The sequence below is a fragment of the Periplaneta americana genome, chromosome 9 (assembly GCF_040183065.1).
Source record: "Periplaneta americana isolate PAMFEO1 chromosome 9, P.americana_PAMFEO1_priV1, whole genome shotgun sequence".
Taxonomy (NCBI): Eukaryota; Metazoa; Arthropoda; class Insecta; order Blattodea; family Blattidae; genus Periplaneta; species Periplaneta americana.
Genome location: NC_091125.1, coordinates 135,843,517 through 135,863,375, shown reverse-complemented (window position 1 = coordinate 135,863,375; position 19,859 = coordinate 135,843,517). Strand labels below are relative to the sequence as shown.

The 19,859-nt window shown below is 34.6% G+C and overlaps 1 protein-coding gene across 21 annotated transcripts in view; it reads left to right on the top strand.

The window, feature by feature from the left end:
* The window catches only part of LOC138706539 (coiled-coil domain-containing protein AGAP005037), a 1,408,895-nt gene that overhangs the window by 670,382 nt on the left and 718,654 nt on the right, over positions 1 to 19,859 (top strand). For all 21 annotated transcript variants that reach the window (XM_069835948.1, XM_069835949.1, XM_069835942.1 and 18 more), the window contains one exon: positions 11,438 to 11,589. In XM_069835948.1, the coding sequence (XP_069692049.1) occupies positions 11,438 to 11,589 (152 nt within the window). The remainder of the gene's footprint in view (positions 1 to 11,437; positions 11,590 to 19,859) is intronic.

Sequence of the window (19,859 nt, the reverse complement as noted above, 5' to 3'; positions counted from 1 at the left end):
CTGATACTACTACTACTGCTACTACTACTAGCTACTACTATTACTGCTACTACTATTACTGCTACTACTATCACTACTGCTGCTCCTACTACTGCTACTACTATTGAAGCCATCGGCATAGCTCAATCGGCTTATAATACTACTAGCTACTACTACTACTACTACTACTACTACTACTACTACTACTACTACTACTACTACTACTACTACTACTACTGAAGCCATCGGCATAGCTCAGACGGTAGGCACGTTTGCGTGCTGTTTCAAGAACTTCTCTTGTGAGTTCCCATTGGCTGATTAGGCTTACCTATTTGAATTTTTCCGAGGTTTTGTCAATTTTAAAGTCAAATTAATGTAATTGTTTGGCAGACCTTTGATCGTACCGTATCTCACCAAATAGGCTACTATCTCGCTATCACCAATTCTATCGACGGTAAGTAACCCAATAGTTTATACAGCAACGATAAGATGAGACAAGAGGTTAAATTAACAAAAGAATCATAATTTGATTTTTGCCCCAAATAATTATTTGAATTTTCTGCGTAGTCTGATATACGCTTGATTGAAATATTATAATTTTGTAAGTTATTTTATTCGCATATTACGTTTCATATATCAAACTATCTTTTTTTTCCCCTTGTCAGAAATATTGCATAAAGACATAAATACAGAGTGGAACCATAAGTAATTTCATTAATTTCAGGGGGGTTATTCTTTGCAATATTCAAAACAAAAAATCTTTAATATTATTTTGCTGGCTTTTCTTCCTTTCTGAAATAAAAATTGTTATACATCTTGATTAAACAACATTTAACCCTGTATCACTTCGCAATATGTATGATAAGAACTTTCTTGTGTTAAATTTTAACGTACCTTGTTAACACGTTTCGACCTATTTTGGGTCATCTTCAGAACTGGTCGTTGTTGGTCTTGGCGCCTCATGTTTCCTGTGTGGGTGCGTTCGTAGTGTAGAGTCAAAGAGTGTATGTGTTTTGAAATTGAGTTGTGTTGAGAATATCGTTGGGATATGTTTTCGTATGTCTGTATATTTCATATTGTTCTAGTGTGTTGAGTTTCTGGCTTTTTGGTTGGATGTGCAGTATTTCCATGTCTGTGTTGATGTCTCTGTAGGTGTGGTTGGCATTTGTGATGTGTTCTGCATATGTGGAGGTGTTTTGTAATTTTGTCATGGCTCTGATGTGTTCTTTGTAACGTGTTTGAAATGATCTGCCTGTCTGTCCTATGTAGAAGTTGTTGCAGAATTACATTCGAGTTTGTATACGCCTGTATGGTTTTATTTCTTTGTCTGTGTTGTTTGTGTGTTTAGATGTTTTTGTAGAGTGTTATTTGTTCCTTATGCGATGTTGTAATTTGGTACGTTAAAATTTAACACAAAGTTCTTATCATACATATCCGAAGTGATACAGTGTTAAAAGTTGTGTCATCAAGATGTACAGGGGCATCTTTTTATTTTTACTAACATTTTTTATATTAACCTGTCTATACCTTTAGAGAACCGGAAACACCGTTTGCTATCCCCTTCCACGACTGGAGTTCGATGATACTGGCGTAAAACACAAACAAATAACTCTACTAGGTATAGGAAGGAAGAAAAGTAGTTCATCCATTTACGTAAACTAGGAAATATCGCAATTTTGAGTTTGATCATTTTCATTAGGTTTTTGTTTAATCAAAGTACAGTACTGTATTAAGAATGAGCGTTTTTACTCACGAACTGAGTTATCCATGCGAACGGACTCATTATGCGGTGTATATTATACTGTCTACAGCACATTAGCGTACAATATAGAGAAAGAAGTTAAATTGAAAAATAATCATAATATGAATAATTAAACACAAGTTTGAAAATGGTGGCCGTTCATTTCGATACAGGCTTCAGTTCTTTTGTGCATATTATCGCACTATAGACTACTGCATCTAATTCCAATTGCGAGTTTCGTCCTTCGTACTAGTAACTCATGTTCAAATAATTCTTTACCTACTCTACGTACTGTAAATTCAATCTTCACTTCTGCCGGACCCGAAAATATAAAATTACTCAGGCATGCTATCTACTGTCCGTCCAAGTGGTTATGCCGCAGGATTATAGAAAGGGGGGAAATCACGTGACAGTTAATTACTTAACGAGGCCCTTTTATTTAAGTTAAATTAAACAGCTGTATAATATTACGTAAAGGTCCAATTCCAAACAGAAATTAATGTTTTCAGAAAAGAGCTAAGACAGCCCAGCTATTACAGAGGGGCGAGCAGAAGCAGGTGGGAGAAATCGGGATGCGACGTAGGCAAACGGACAGTACCTGTGCGAAAATATGATTCAATATTGAAAGCTCTTTCGTCACTGGAAAACGCGAACATATTTTTGGAACGTACTACACTCAGTAACTCAGTACTGCTTAATATCTGCGGTCTTGGTTCTGTGTGGAGTTGGAACTTCCTTAGTAGAAGGGGTGGGAGTGAAGTACATTCAAAAACTCAAGTACAATAAAAATTGAAGTAAAAATAAAATGATGTCCCTGTACAAGAAAGTTCTTATCATACATATTCCGAAGTAAGAATTGTTTTATATGAAACATTTCATAGAGTAACATTGGACATGCTTGTAACAGACATGTTAAAACCTAGCCTTAATTCGACAGTGTTTTCATTCAATTGATTAAAAAATTTAACATACAAAGACAATATAATAATTGCAGTATTATAACACACATTGAAAATCATGTTTAAACCATACATGTTTCAGGACGTGCGGTCCTATCTTCAGTGGTCATCTGTAAAGAGAATAATCTCTTGATACAATGTTACTAAAAATTAGTGTTGAAATTGGAGTTTAATAATGTGTTTAAAATTCAAAGAACACGTTTATAACAATCAACATTTCTTTACGAATATAGAATCAGATATGACTATCCTGTATGTACAAAGTATAGGTCGAACTTTAAACATTCTAGAAGCCATAGAGATTTATAAAGACAAAATTACAAATAAAAATAATTTAAATGGTAAAGCTCCAATCGGCAATAACATTCTCATTGATCTGTGTATTGCTTTTCAATATGACTAGCGTAGTCATAACACACGCCGCATTCAGTCACCTACCCACACCGGCGTCGCATCTCGGCGAACACCAGCTGGTTAGTCGTAAGTATTCTGTACTGAGGCAGTTTTCAATTTTAAACACATTATTGAAGACCTCAGCACTTTTAAGAAAGCAAAGAATGAAAAGTAAAATTTTCATAGAGATATGTGCAATATTTTCCGAGATAAAGATACTTAAAGACGATTTATTTAATAGCAGAAATCTGCAGCGGACGTTTTCGCTCGAGCACCAAGTAGTTTATAGAATAATCCGATAGGCAGCGCACATGCATGATGGGTAAAATTGTCACGAGCGATAAATCCTCGAACGGTATAAGCCGAGAGTTAGATATTCGTTCCTGTTACAGTGATGAACTGTGTAGTAACATCATAGATGTTTATCATTTCAAAACTTTGCAGTGTTTAACTACCTCTCCATAGTAAAACTACAAAACTTGCTTTAAAATGTAATATAAATGTTGTAGGTAAATGCTTTTTTTTTTTTTTTTTTCTCCCACACAGGAGTGATTTTGTTTTTGCCACATCTGATAGATGTTATTGGATGTAAATGTAATTATTATAAACGGAGAACACAATCACGATAATTCAAAAACTGTATCAAGTTTTCTAGTAGTAGTAATAATAGTAGCAATAATAATAATAATAATAATAATAATAATAATAATAATAATAATAATAATAATAATGATAATAATAATGATAATAATAATAATTAATAATCTCTAATAATTAGTGTACCAATCTTTGCGTCTGTAACAGTTGTGCAGCATGATTATTCGTTTTATTATTTTTTCTGTAACGTTATCTCTGTACTAATATTGCTATTAATCTACTGCTATATCAATAATATTTTGTAAAACGTTTCTACATTGTCGCAGTATATAGGCGGAACACTATGTATGGACCTATCATATTATATATGTGGTAAATCAAATATTGAATAATTATTAATTAGCAATAATAACTATATATCGAAGTTTTTCATGCTATTTTATTTATAATTTCATGTTCCTGTTTTGGTACGTTTCATTGACTGTTCCATTAAACGTTTGTCATAAACGCAGAAAATAAAGCCTTATTTTTACCGTGTGAGCAAAACAAATGTGTATCTTATCTGTCGCCTTCCATACAAGATGAGACATGTCAGTGAGATGACCTTGTACTGTGCTTGTATTTATTACGAGCTTATCACGACCGATCGTATCTCACTCGAGGGTGCGACACTCGACCGAGTTCAAGCGAGCCGTTTAACTCCAATGCAGCACTCTGTTTAATAGTAATAGAGGGCCTTTCAATTCACCTTAAACAACTGACTAGAAAATATCAAGTATCTGTAAAATACACAACTCCAGATCTTTCCTATTGCAGCAAATGTATATTGAAATTGTTGAAGATTATCTTGAGTATTCTCTCTGTGACTATTCTTTCTGAGTTTGTTTTTTTAATAGTGAAACATTGTTAAGTGAATTACTCCCCTTGCTCTGTACTTTTTTCACCTTGAAATCACAGTAATATATCCATTCATATGCAAATCCTAAATGCCTGCGTAATCCTTAAATACTCTTTGCCTAAATTTAATTCCTGTACAAATTGTCTGCTCGTGGTTCCCTTAACGTAATCTACTTACACCGGAAGAATATAATGGTGATGCTATATCCGAGAACTTGATGTATGTTTATTCAAGACAAATTCCTTAATATATGACAGCTCTAAGCTGCATATATTTATTTCTGCTGCTGTGTCCAGGGATATCCAAATAGCAGTCAGAATAATGCACAAGTAAAAGAAAATGTTTAATGTTGCTCAGAAGTCAGAGCACATAAAATCACGGAACAGTTGTTAGAATTAATCCTTAATATCACAACAAGTAGGCTATTATTCTATTTAAGGAAATTGTTCGTCTTCAACATGTGACTTTAAGGCTGTATGTGTAAGCCATGTGTGTTTATAAATCGAGAACTAGAATAACTGTAGTTAATGTACAGTGAGGAACATAATTGTTGAGCGAGCGAGAATGTTTCTATAGCACGGGTGGCTTTAGGGCAGCCGTCGACAAATTTGTACTGACGATGACATCACTGAACATAAGCCGCAATACATAAGATGTAATATCAATCGAGCAGTATAGAGCACTCCGTCCGGATCCCAGTAGCGGACTCTCAACACAAGCATCTGAAGTAGACTACATAATATTCATTTATAGATGGACAGATTATACAGGGTGTTTCCGATGTGGTGTTACAAACTTTCACGGATGATGGCGAAGGGTACATGTATTAATTTGAGATAAGAAACTCTGGTCCGGAAATGACCGAATCTAAAGTTACAAGCAAAAATAGTTATGTGGAAATGAAATAATTTTATTCCTCTGTACATCTTATTTATGTGTATATATCTGTACATCTTACACATACTCCATCTGACGTTGTTTACGTTGTCTACTTACAGTATTCAATTCAGTGCGCTGTCTGAGGGGCGGGGACAGGAAACTACACTAAAGCAATGCAGATAGGTAATGTGTAACGGACAAGATCGAACCTGATATGCACGTCTGTAGACAGCAGTGTATGTGTACAAGTTGCAGTGTCCAGTCGATCAGTCCTAGTGAAATGGAGGAGTACACGAGAGCGGAATAAGCAGACCTGATTTTCGAATACGGATGAGCCAATGGGAACAGTAGACAAGCTCACAGATTGTATCGGGTTAAGTACCCGCGTAGGAGACATCCGACCCATACCTTCTTTCGCGACTGTTCCAAAGGTTAAGGGAAGACAGGCACGTGGTGCCAAATTACAATTCCATTTCTACACAACTATTTTTGCTTATAACTTTCGACTCGGTCATTTCTGGACCATAGTTCCTTATCTCAAATTGATACATGTGCCCTTCGCCATCATCCCTGAAAGTCTGTAACACTACCTCGGAAACACCCTGTATTTTACTTTATTTTTACTGTGCTGCAACAACCTAGGAAAATACGTCACAAATTGCCTCTCTTAAGACAACTCGTTAATTTTCGTCTGTTAGTCACGATCTTTGTTTAGATATTACAAGTTTTGGTTCAGAAAACAAGTGTTGCGAAATATATTTAATATAGAGCCAAACATAGCAGCTATGTAGGGTAGCGGCAGACGACCTATGATAGGATTACATATATTTTCTATGGAGAGCATTTTAAATAAATCTAAGTCAGTCTGGTGTTTTACACAATGGCAACGTTTTATGTCCTTATTTATTTCCAGCTCTCTTAATAACACGTTACTCCACCTAGTAGACTTTTTTTAAAGTCGTATTTCGAGTCCCGTATGTTACTACAGATCCAAGTTGCTTTATGTTAAGATTCAGTTCTTCTATATATTTTCTTCCGCTTGGAATAACTCCTCTCCTGTTGTATTTCCTATAAGTAGAATTACATCGAGAAAATATTATTATACAGGGAGATCCTTCGTAACTCCGCTAGTGAACATTATCAATATCTATATTTCCACATAAAGCGAGAGATTAGACACTGTTTATGCATATTTTATTTTATTCCTCCTTCAGCTAGTGTCTCAATATCCCTTATCCTCCTTTGTAATGTTCGTGTGGATAATTTAATACTATTAAAACATCAGATTATTCGGGACAAATAATGTTAGCAACTTTATTCAGACATGTTTTAATGAACTGTCCTTCATTGTAGTACTTCAATGACTTTGCGCTTTCCAAAGCAATAACATAACTGGCATGGAGTTCCCTTTGACTCATAGCTTGTTTCATCATATTTTAGTACCAGAACTCTTATTTGAAGTTAGTTTTTAAGTTTTAAATACTTCGTCCCGTCCAGGCCTACGAAAAGGAAATTATGTTCATACTTATTTTCTATTGTATACATTTCCGTTTACAATTAAATTGGATATGTTCTTGCTTACCTATGATTTCGTGACAATCTTATTACATGTCGTAATGTCGCTAGATTTAGAAGTGCCTATTAGAATTTTAGAACACGAGAGGCGTCTACATTGTCACCATGTGCACAACAAATACTGTTCCTTCCATTCTTCCTTAAACACACGTTTCCGAACAGACGTTGAAGGTTTTGAGAAAGAAACAATCTAAATCTTATCAGGTAACCCGCCACTGATAGATGCCTGTTTACTGGAGTTGTAGGGGAGTTGGACGGAAGGGAGGGGGTGAAGCAAAGATAGTTTACTGCACTGTCACTATTGCTAGTGATCACGAGGACATTTTTGCCGATCCCCGCCATAGGACATGCACATCATTATATCCCGGGTAGTACTATGAACCCACCTAAGCGGCTTACGTGTGAGGACAGAAATTAAAGAAAAATTACTGTTTCAGCATAAGAAGTCAAGTTACGTGTACGTGAGCTGTAAAAACTAGCTAACTTTCACAATTTTCGGGAAAAGTTTCTTATGTAAGACATAATTTAATATTGTCAATATAGGCAGTTACGTTCCTATAACAACTTCAAAATTTAAAAAATTTTAGAACTATCCAAATAAACAATTTGTGATAATTTCAGCTTTCTAGATTAAATAGAAGCTAAGAAAAGGTTCCTTTTCTACGAAAAAGACTAAATTTACGGAAAATAAATGAAGAAGACTATATACTGTACAGTGGACTCTCCTAAGTTCGACAAAACAGAATTGAAAATTCAGTCCAATAAGGGTAGTGGGTGTGGCAAGTGAAATGAATACAAATTCTTATTGGTTATCCATCAACGAATACAGTACTGTACCTGCATTTCCTGCCCGCCCCGAGACTTGTGTATGCGCTTCTAGTACCACAGTGGGTTTCAACAATTCCGTCTCACAAACGGCACAATTCTCGACTAGAAAAAGAAGAGTTCATCAATTTAAAATCAGTGATTAAATATGGATGTCCTAATCAATAAAACATTGTTTTCCTTTAACAAAAGTATCACTACAAGACACAGAACCAATTGCCATTCAAATGGCAAACCCATTTATTAATGCCCTTATAGGGGCGTACCTAATCCTCCTACGTAAGCAGCCGAACTATGGCATGTGGAACTTGATTTCTGTCGAACGTAAGAGCTTCTACTGTATTATATTGTACTTGCATATTACAATGCTGCGCTCACACACAAAAAAGAAGAAATTAACTTGACTACAATTTTAGTAAATCAGTAAGTCATAAATGTGACATAGCATTTTTAAAGAACAAAAATAAAAAAATTAAAATTGTAAAAATAAAAGATCATAATTTCCTACCCAAAAGCCGTATTTTTTTTCTAAAATGGGCGTTGAAATTAAAACTTGTGTATATCTATTCAGAAAATCAAAAAATTAAAATGGATACAATTCTAGTATAGTCATATGTCAGAAAGCATTTTAAAGAGAGAAAACCAAATAATGAATTTAAAAAAATATTAAATCAACATTTTGATCCACCTTGACATAAACAGATAATGAAATTAACAAGAAAAATGCTCGTAACAGTTTCGTACAAGATCGAACATCGGTCCTCTTATGTGAGAAGCTTTCAGCCGCCTGCTTTAATATACTGACGATACTTGCAGTAGTAATCTTGTCCTTGCCCTGTACACAGCTTTTAGAATCTTCTTTGCAACCACAACTTACACGAGATACATCACTGTACACTATGCAGACTCACTGCCGTATAGTTTGGGCTCCCCTGTGCTCTAAGATTGAATACATTTCGCATTTCCAGTATCTCACCTCCGCAGATCTTTGTGTACAAAAGGTAATTTTAGAATTCCTTCCTCCTCCGCGACTGTATTCCCGAGGAACGAAACTTCTACCGCTCTGCAATAAGACAATGAGCCGTCTCATTCATTCAAGCCCGGGCCTTCGCTAGGCTCTTATTAAACTGGTTTTGTTACTCGGAGGTCTAATTTCCCAAGGCTTGAACGACGTTTATTTAAAGTAAATGCCGTTAAATAAATATCCTTATATTCGTGATTGTATTTTACTTCCCAATACTTTTCGATTGTAGCGATATTTTAATACTTAATTAACTTATTATTCCCGGAACATGAATTTTACCAGCAATCGAAAAGTATTGGGAATAAATTTGAATAAGGAACAAAATAAAATTTCCTTCCCAGGCAGGATTCGAACCACGAAAGTCTAAGGGTGCTATTCATAGACATTTCGCAGCACGCGCTACGAGCGTACTAAGCTAGCCCTGGCTATCCACTGGATACTAGTACAGAATTCAAATCATATCGTATCGCTAACACTGGTTTATGAATACGAAAAACGCTGATCATTCACCGGAAGCCCGCGCTAAAAATGTCTATGAATACGGCCCTTAGTTACCAGTCTATCGTGCTCTGGATGAACAAGGCTCTGAAATCAGCTACAAGGGTCCATCCGGGTTCTTTTTGCCACTACTGTACTTTACTTTGAAAATTTGTAGTGATTTTTTGTATCGCAGTTTTATTCCTGGTTGAGAGTTAGTGTTAGAGAAGGCCGTATGGCCTTAACTCTGCCAGATTAAATAAACCATTATTATTATTATTATTATTATTATTATTATTATTATTATTATTATTATTATTATTAAAAATTGAAGAATGCATGGGCACAGGAAACTCATTTTCGTTATCAGGTGGACAAGAGACGTTTTGAAAATGAGCTCCTTAGATAATTTTAATTGTAATTATTAGTGTAATTGTTAAAGTGTCCCTTGTTTTGTTCTGCCCCACTTGACGAAACAAGAGTAGCGTGAGTTGTCAGTCAAATACTTCGCTTGCCAGATGTATGTTCGTAATACCGTTACTTAATCTTGTAGTCTCCTGGGACAAAGTACATTCCCTAATAATAATAATAATAATAATAATAATAATAATAATAATAATATAAAAAAAACTTTTCTGGATTAAGAAGTAGGCCAGCGTTTCTCAAACTTTTTTGAAGTGGAGACCACTTTTTTAAGTCAGAACAGTTCCGCGGACCACCATACTCTTGTTCCCTTCGAAAGCAAATTTATCATTTTTATAGCATATTTTAACACCAGTAGGCCTATACTTATATTTTAAAATAGAATTAATTAATTAATTAATTAAAATTAATTAAACTAAATTAATGTTATATTAGTATTAACTAATTAAGCTAATGTTAATAGAAGAAAATTCATTTTTGTGTCTTTAATAATTCAAAGCCATTAGAGTTCGGACAATCTTTAACTTATTAGCTAAAAAAAAAATAAATAATAAATGTTAGTATTCAAATTAATTAATTGTTCTATATTTGGATGTATGCTGGTAAGCTTAAGTCGGAGATTGTCACATACATCAAGTCGATTTCGGTAGCCTACTTTGTTTTTATTAGAGATTGTGATGAAAACCCTTTCTCACACAGATCCGTAGAAGCAAACTGAATTGTAATCTCTAAAGCACCCTTGTACAGTTCACTATATTCTCTTTTCACTTGTGATACAGTTCAGAAATTAGCCATACCTTCCGCTTCGAATTTCATTTTAAGTCCGGTCTCATTCGAGAGTTCAATTAACTGTTCGCTTTCATTCAATGAAAGTTTGTTAGTTTCAATATCGCAATGAAAGTGATCACGAACCCATGAAAATTCGTCATATTTACTTGGAAAATAAGTTTAAAATTGTGACCTCAGAGTTGTATTATTGGTGTACGACGTACAGTACGTGACCATTTCAATGTGCAAACTATTAAGAAAGTCATAAATACATGAAAAGGTTCGGCCCTCTGTTATGAATTTGGTGGTCCCTGGCTGGGTTACAGGCACGGCGCCAGATGTGTAGGAAAAAGATGGCGAGGAACACGACGTTCATAGTGCTTTAAATCCCTCTTTTGTTGTTGAGAGTAGAGTGAGAAGTCGGTAGACGAATAAAATGTCAGTACTGAGAGAAAAAGTGAAAGGCGATTGCCATGTGTCATTTCCAAAGTCTGAGATTTTCAGCTATTGAATGATACGCAATTCGTTTGAATTTTATTTTTTCTTCTGCTTTTTTTTTTTTTTTTTTTTTTTTTTTTTTTTTTTTTTTAAGGACCACTAGGCCAGACCTCGAGGACCACAGGTAGTTTGAGAAACGTTGAAGTAGGCTATTTCAAAATCACATTGACAGTTGTTTGTCATTTCTTCGGAGGAACAAACATTAGATTTCGAAATTAAGGATTTGAATGTCATTGTTTAATCTGGGGCTTAACTTGGTTTCCAGGCAACAAGGCAAAGTAAACAAAGGTAAGATCCCCATTAAGATAGCGAGGGGTATAAAAGACATCCCTCTTCTCCGCAGGCAGAAGGAAGTGTGACGCCCGCCTGTAATAACATTGCAATCGGTTTGTTTGTTGCAGTGTCCAACGTGGGTCGCGATGATGAGGTGAGGCGTGGAGGTGGAGGGGGAGGGCGGTCCGGGCGTCGCGACGAGCCCCGCCGCCACACACTGTCGGGGGATCACCACCATCACCAGCAGGGCGGCGCTTTAGCCAGGAGCATGGACTTAGAGGTAAGCACATCCGTCGACGTCGACACGTGAGCTTTGGCTACTGGTGAATAGGCTGTACCTACTTGTCTATACCTGTTCTGTATCTCTCTTCAAGCCTTTATCCATCCACCTGTTTTTGCCTATATATATATATATATATATATATATATATATATATATATATATATATATATATATATATACAGGGACATCATTTTATTTTTACTTGCATTTTTATTGTACCTGCATTTCTGAATGTACTTCACTCTCACCCCTTCACTAATGTCCTTGCTCCCGTCAGACACACAAACTTACGGCCGCTGTTGCATTCGAAGTCTTCAAGCAGTGAAGTAAACACTGCAGTGTATAGTGTGTTTCATAAATATGATTGCGTTTTCTATAGAAGAAAGAACCTATATTAATAATATCGTACTAAAAATTATATTCAAGAAACGATAAATTCAATTTCAGAGAATATGCTTCAAAATGTTTTTAATAATATGCGTACTGAATTCAAGCCTGCATTGTAATGAACGGCAACCATTTTTAGCAACTTGTTTAAAAATTCAGATTAGCTTTTTTTTTTAATTGAGGTGGCTAGAAGCAAAGGAATGCTAGTGACATTTGTAAAACATGAGTTAAGTGCATCCAGTGTAAGCTAAAGTATCTAAAATTTTAGTGGCAAAGGGATATTTTAATCGCATCACACATTAAAATTTAAATAAAAATTTCACCGATTTTACGAAAGCTTAAATATTTAAACCCCATTTTCTCAAAGTAACTTAAGTGCACTTACAGCCCTTTACTTATGACCCTCTCAATTTAAATGCACTCTCTATATTGTATGTTAACATCAATAATTAATATGCTAAATAAAGTAGACATTACATAACGAACATAGCCGCCTGAAAAGTTGAGTTAAAAAAAATGTTACTACTCTACTGTATTTTGATAAATTCCGTAAAAGTGATGATCAAACTGAAAATCGTAATATCGTATTTCCCTACAACATAAATGGATACACTACTTTTCTCTCCTCCTATACCTAGTAAAATGATTTGTTTACATATTGCACTAGTAACATGAAACTCCTATAATGGAAGGGGGCAACAGTGTTTCCGAGTATAACCAGGTTAATGTTAAAAATGTTGGTAAAAATAAAGTGATGTCCCTGTATATATATATATATATATATATATATATATATATATATATATATATATATACATACTGTATATATTAATTTATCGAACCGTCTTTCTATCTCTCTCTCTCTCTACGTTTGTCTCTTTCTATTCGACTGTCTTTCTCTCTCATTGTGTGTCTGCCTGCATATAATATAATATACAGGGTGGAAGTAATATAACCCTACAGATATTTTAACAGCTTATTAATAGAATAGAATAAAAAAATTCTAATACCGTATTAGTCTCTAATGCTTTTCTCAGAAAAAAAAACATAATTTTCCCCTAAATATTAACACTGTTTCTCTCGATAAGTAGGCTACTATCCGTATAACCAAAACTACCATTTCTGACGCGTGAAATAAGTAATGGGAACGTTGAGAGCGAGTGTCTTATCTTTACCACAGTCTGTCGACGAGAAAGGTGACAACTGTTATTGACAGATTTGCTGACGTCACATCTGTTTAGGAGATAGTACCATTCTCAACTGAAGTGGCAACATATGACACTGACTGGACAGTTTACTCAAGGACACACCCCAGTGTCTTGCCTTTGACGCAGTCAGTGACAATAAGACTGACAACTGTGATTGGCAGATTGCTGTCGTGACGTGTATTTCGGTGGTACCATTCTCAGTTGCACTGGCAAAAAATGCTCACTGACTGGCTTTTACTCAAGGACACGCGCCAAAAATGCTGGCACTGGCTGTACGATTCTGATTTTTATTCTTATCATTACAGAAACTGATACGGAATTATTTATTCCTTTGCAGATTTTAAATAAAATTGATGGTTTTCTTGCAAATTAAATAAAAAGAATAACACGTGTCATTATTTCTTGCAATTAAGAAATCTGGCAACCCTACCGCAGTGACTGAGGTACGGAATCCTGCTATCCAGACCAAGTATGCATGTGTTTTCGTGGGTGAGCCCATGATGCACTGTTGCCAAACTACGCAAACTTTCGGCCTAATTTTCTAATTAACCATGCACTTAATTGCAGAAAGATTTTTTTTATTATTTTAATGTGTTTTATTGCTCCGTTCAGTCTGCAGAGATATAACACTTCTATCATGCATAGAAATATCACTTAGTTTTCTTTATCCATGTGAAGAAACTCTACGAAAGTAATGGGAGAAGAGTTGAAAAAGGAATATTTTGAACATATTTAAAAAAAAAAAAAAAAAACTTTGATTTGATTTATAAAGGATGTGCCAAGGATTTCTTTTTTTTTTTTTAATGGCACTATACAGTATAACTTTTTTTTTGTCAGGTCTAAATACGCACAAAATGACATTTTTAACACTAATAATTTATTGTTTTGTAGAAATTGGCTCAAATTTGTGATTGCAGTGTATGTCTACATAACAAAGAGAAATGCTATTATAAATTTATCACTATGGATTGTTTAATAGTTTAAATTACGTGTCTAAAAACAAAATGTATAGACAGGGTCAGTTAAATTACAAAGAGAATGCACAATCAAAAAATTCGTCAAGATTATAAAACGGATTTAAAATTAACCAACTAGAGATGTAGGCTGACATTTGAGAGCAGCTCTGCTTAAATTAAAAATATTGATGAAAATTTAGTTGCAACCTTCATATCATTTCTTAATGTTAAAGTTGGAAGATTATCTTTAACATACAAAATTAACTCTACAATATATAAATTAATTACAGTCATGATTTTGTTTTTCACAAATAATGGTTTACAATGTTCATTAAAAGCTGCATTTTATAAAATTCTTATGGCCCTTTTTTGAAGCAATAGGACCCTATTTATAAAAACACTGTTCCCCCATAGCAGTATTCCATAGGTAAGATATTAAAGGACCATGAATTAAATAACCATAGACAAAAGCTAATCAAAAACAGTTATGATTACTGAATGGCTTCAAAGATCCACTGAACTCAATCATAAGATTTTTTTTCTTGTGGGGCTATTTGAAGTGGAGGGTCTACCCTAACCGACTACGAGACCTGGAAGAGTTTAAACGCAAAATTAGGGATGAGATTCAACATAGCAACCGAAAAGTGTTGCTGAGGACATAAAAGAGTTTCCAAGACAGAATTTGTTTTGTTTGACAGTGAATAGGGACTATTTTGAACACACTCTGTAAACTGATATCAAGACGGACTCTATTACATTGCTAAATTATTTTTAATATTTTTTTGTCTCTTAATTGTATGCCTTGTATTGATTTTGTAGTTAAATTTTAATGGTGCATAACCATTTTCTAAGCCATCACTGTGCTTATCTAATTTCTAATTATTTTTTCGTTTGAGACCTGAAGAATTCAAAATGGAAAAAATAAGTTTATGGTGTCAAAAACAAGTTACTCATTTGCGCATCCCTTATAAATGAAATATATAGTTTCTGAAAACATTTTAAAATATTCCTTTCCTCATCCCTCTATAACTTTTGTATAGTGTATAGTTTCTTCATAGCATTCAAATAGGGAAGCTACAAGCATTGTTGCATACTTTTTAAAGGACGCATAATTGAAGGCGAGTACAGTATATCTGCATGTCTTCGACGGAATTCGAACCTTTAGGTCTGCTGGTTTTGTAACTAAAAGCTGTTTAATTCACAATCATCGTCATAATCATGCAATTATTAGTTTCAGGCATCAATTTCATAATTTTAATTTTTGCAATTACTTTTAAAATAGCCCAAAAATGATATTACATACAGTACCTATATATATCATGGATGGTGCTGTGACTAATAAACCAATTGGACAGTACTGAACATATGTGCGAATTGGTGGAAACAGATGTTAATCTTGTGATATAAAGGAACGTAGTAAGGAAAATTTGAGTTTTGATAAAATTTATAATCAGTATTTATTTTGTATGGTAGGTTGTAAATTGAGAGGTCGACTCAAATAAGGGAGGAACCCGCTTTTCTAAGAAAATTTAGTTTTTTTTGTGTGTGTCATAATTGCAATAATTCTGGCAATAGTTTACCTCAATGAAATTTAAGTTTCCACCAGAAATTCGCAACTGTTCTCAGAATACTTGATTGCTCTATTCCAAGATTTGTGACATTCTTCTCTCTGACTGGACCCCTCGATTTATATTGTACTGTGTTATTTTGTAAAATGTACTCAAATGAAGACTTTAATAATTGGACACCTATTTTTTTAACATTGAATTTAAAAATATACTTGAGGCAATGTTCTTGTGTAATTTTTAATTTGTTACTGTCAAATCCCACATGATCCCAAGATATCACTTTCTAAACTCACATGTTCCAAACGAAGCACTGTCAGAATACTCATGATCCAAAGATCATTGTCGAAACTCGTATGATCCATAATTCAAAGCATTGTTCATTAAAGAGAAGTCTTCCAAAAAAGTATCAGTGGGTGGTCTTGCAGATGAAGGTAGTTCCAACAGTCCCATGCCTACACCAACCTGTTCTACACTGTCTCTCCCTCATCAAGTGAAGTAAGAACGTGTACCACGTGTTTACACCTTCGGTCTGAGACTAAATCCTTACTGTGGGGTGAATAATGGACCCGTCACAGCCCTCTCACTGAACAATTACTGTCACATGGGCTGCGGTTTGAAATTAAAACAATTGAGCTCAATTTGTCATTGTAATAATAATTATTATTGTTACACTTCGTACCCATCTGTCAAGCTACAGAAATGACATCATTCATTACAGCTTCGCACTCTGTACAGTCTGGGCCAATTAAGAGTGACTGAGATATTACAATTCCTTTTTTTATTCTCATTATTGTGTTGTCTGCTTTATGGACCATTAGTGTCTGTGAATTTACGCATTAGCAATATTTTCGACAATTTGTATGATATGCAAACAGAAAGTAAGGTAGGTGTATCAAACAAGGTCCATCTAAAGTTTGGGACAGAGTTCAAGTCACAATCGCATTTGTCGAATTTTGCTACTCTACATCTAAAAATGCAACAGACTTTCAATGTAAATGTGCAAAAATTCGACAACTACATTGGACTGCAGAAACAAGGATGGTAATGGAGAAAATGAAATCAGAGATTTGTTTGAACTAATCAGTTCTGGAGAATCTGATTTTAAATGAAATACATGTTGAATCTTTCGTCCACTACTTTTAACACTTGAATATAAATAATTGATTGAATGGCGATCTTACTCGTGTTAATTGTGTAAGCATGTGCGGCTTACAGCTGTTTCGGTGCTTCTTCACACCATCCTCAGAGCCTACTAGATCTCGGAGTCATCTCGAACTTCGCTACCTGTTGTGTGGGTGCGTTCGATTGTTGAAAAGTGTTTAAATGTGGTGTCAAATAGTGTGTGTGTTCTGAAATTGATCTGTGTGTTGAGAATTTGATCAGGGTGTGTTTTAGTGTGTCTGTACAGACGTGGACAAATTATTAGACTAAAACGTTTTCTTGGAAACATAATATAATTCGTCATATCAACTATCAGTATAATTCACAGAGTCTCTATTGTTGTAAATATGATTGTTTACATCTTCTAGTATATTTTTCCAATGGTTAAGTATATTTTTCTGGCTATGTTGGTACTACTGGTGTTTTAATTATATACTGCAGAAGATATTCTCCCATGGCCTGCAAGAAGACCGGACATGAACGAAGTTGAAAATCTGTGATCTATACTGAAGAAGAAAGTGAACAAAAAGAGGCTTACAACAAAACATGGACTCATTTAAGCACTGTCTGATATCTGGCTAAATGATGCTGATATTCAAAGAAAGTGCCAAACTTTGGTTTCAAGCATCCCTGACAAAATCAACGTGTTATTAAACAATAAGGGAATGTTCACAAAATATTAGTAACCTCAAGACTCAATTTTCTGTTCATTATTTCTGTGCAAAATACATTTTTGTTCATTATTTCTACCGATAAATACAGCTTTGTTGCACATATAATTAATTTAGTCTAATAATTTGTCCACGTCTGTATATTTCATATTGTTCTAGTGTGTTGAGTTTTTGGTTTTTGGGCTGTATGTGTAGGATTTCCATGTCTGTATTTATGTTATTGTATGTGTGGTTAACATTAGTTATGTGTTCGGCGTATGTAGATGTATTGTGTCCTCTGGTTATTGCTTTAATGTGTTCTTTGTATCCAGTTTGGAATGATCTGCCTATCTGTCCAATGTAGAAACTGTCGCAACTATTGCATGTGAGTTTGTATACGCCTGTGTGGTTGTATTTATTTGTTTGTGTTGTTTGTGTGTTGAAATGTCTTTGTAGTGTGTTTTCTGTTCTGTAGGCTATGTTGTATTTCTGTTTTCTGAATGAGGATGCGATCTTGTGTGTGTTTTTGTTTTCGTATATTAGTGTGATGTATTTCTTGTGTTCTTGTGTTTGTGTTGTGTTTTGTGTGTTTTTGTGTGTTTTGAGTTTTTGTTTTGTCTTCCTTATGATGTTCTCTATTATGTTTGGGTTGTAACCATTTTTTGTGCTATGTATTTGATTGTGTTCACTTCTTCATTGTAGTGTTGTTGGCTCATGGGTATGTTGAGTAATCTGTGTACCATTGTCCTGAATGCAGCACAATTAACACGAGTAAGATTGCCATTTAATCAATTATTTAAATGAAATGCTAATGGCATAGGCAATGTTCAAAAAGATATTGAGCAATAGTCATTCAAGAATGGATTTCAAATAGTTGGTGAAATTCATGTAAGTTGGCAAGTTAAGTGAGCAGTTTCTTCTAATCGATTTATATAATACCATCGCATACTGTAAATTGTGAGCAAGGATTTAGTTGCAGGAATCTTGTAAAAACTGTAATTAGAAACCACCTTTCAATAAGAAGAGTTAGCACTCTGCTAACAATAAATCTTGAAGGGCTTACTAGTAAAGAACTTCAATGTTTAGAGTGCCCATAAAATAACGTATTTTAATGTGATATAAATTCAGCAGTAATTGATTCTAAACATACATACCTACGTCTAATGATTTACTTACATATGTAGACTGTATCTAGAGTGCGGTAAGATGGATTGAAAGTAATAAAACTCCAATAAACAAATTACGTAACTTTTTGTTTCTGCGTACTTTATTAATTTTATCTTTCGGTACAATTATTTAGAATATTGCACAAGCTTTTCGCAATTTGCACAAATATAATTTTTCATTTTTGCATTTTTGCGACAATTATTTATTTTCTAGCTTAAACACTGGTTTGGGACCATGTGTGTTTTTAATGGTTAAATATGGGAAATCGTTATTTTCTGTGTCCAGAGTTGAGTTAGTACTCTCTTCGAAAAAAATGTTCTAAATGTTTGTTTTTAAGATTTTGGCCGTGGTAATTATTTCAGAATTAGTTGTCATGTGGGCCTTATTGAAAGCATAGGTTCCATATAAGGCCCAGGACTATATCGTTGTTGATCACAGGGGTGTTTGGAGATTCTTCACTGTTAATGACTGCTGATGCTAGATCAATGACAAAATCAGGATTAACTCCTGCCTCTTCGTCGGATGACAGGTTTGGTACATCTGCATTTGAACCTGGGTTTCCTTCAGTAGGTCACAGATTCAGGAATAGCTTGAGTGTTGAAAGGAAACATTCCTGTTCCTCGAAACCTCGCAATCAAATTACCTGGAGTCATTACTCTGAGCCAAGCAGATGAAAACAGTTCACCAAGTCTTGAACGTGTAATCGTTCTGACACTTCATGCACCAAACAAGACCTACCCGGGCCTTATTAGAGACCTGCAGTTTTTCTTCAGTCCCTTGCTCATTACTCCATCACCACCAATTATATCTTAAATCTAATATTACATTGTCTTCAAAAAACAGCTGTCCAAAAATGTATAATGCCTGAAATATTATTTATAAATAGCTGCAGAAATACGTAAAAATTACACTTTCATTAATTAGCCAGACAAACAACTCAAACAGAGCAACATAAAATGGCGGTAACCAGTTACAGCTGACGTGTGATATTAGCACTGTTAAATGCGCAGTAGTAGAGGATCCAATCACTGTTGTCATCTAATAGATATTGCATATACTTATAGCACAAGAAAGGGTGGGCCTTGTTTGATACACCTACCTTATTCTAATTTTCGCCTAAATAAATTTTAAGCATTCCTGGTAGAGAAAAAATTATTTTAGATGAGTCGT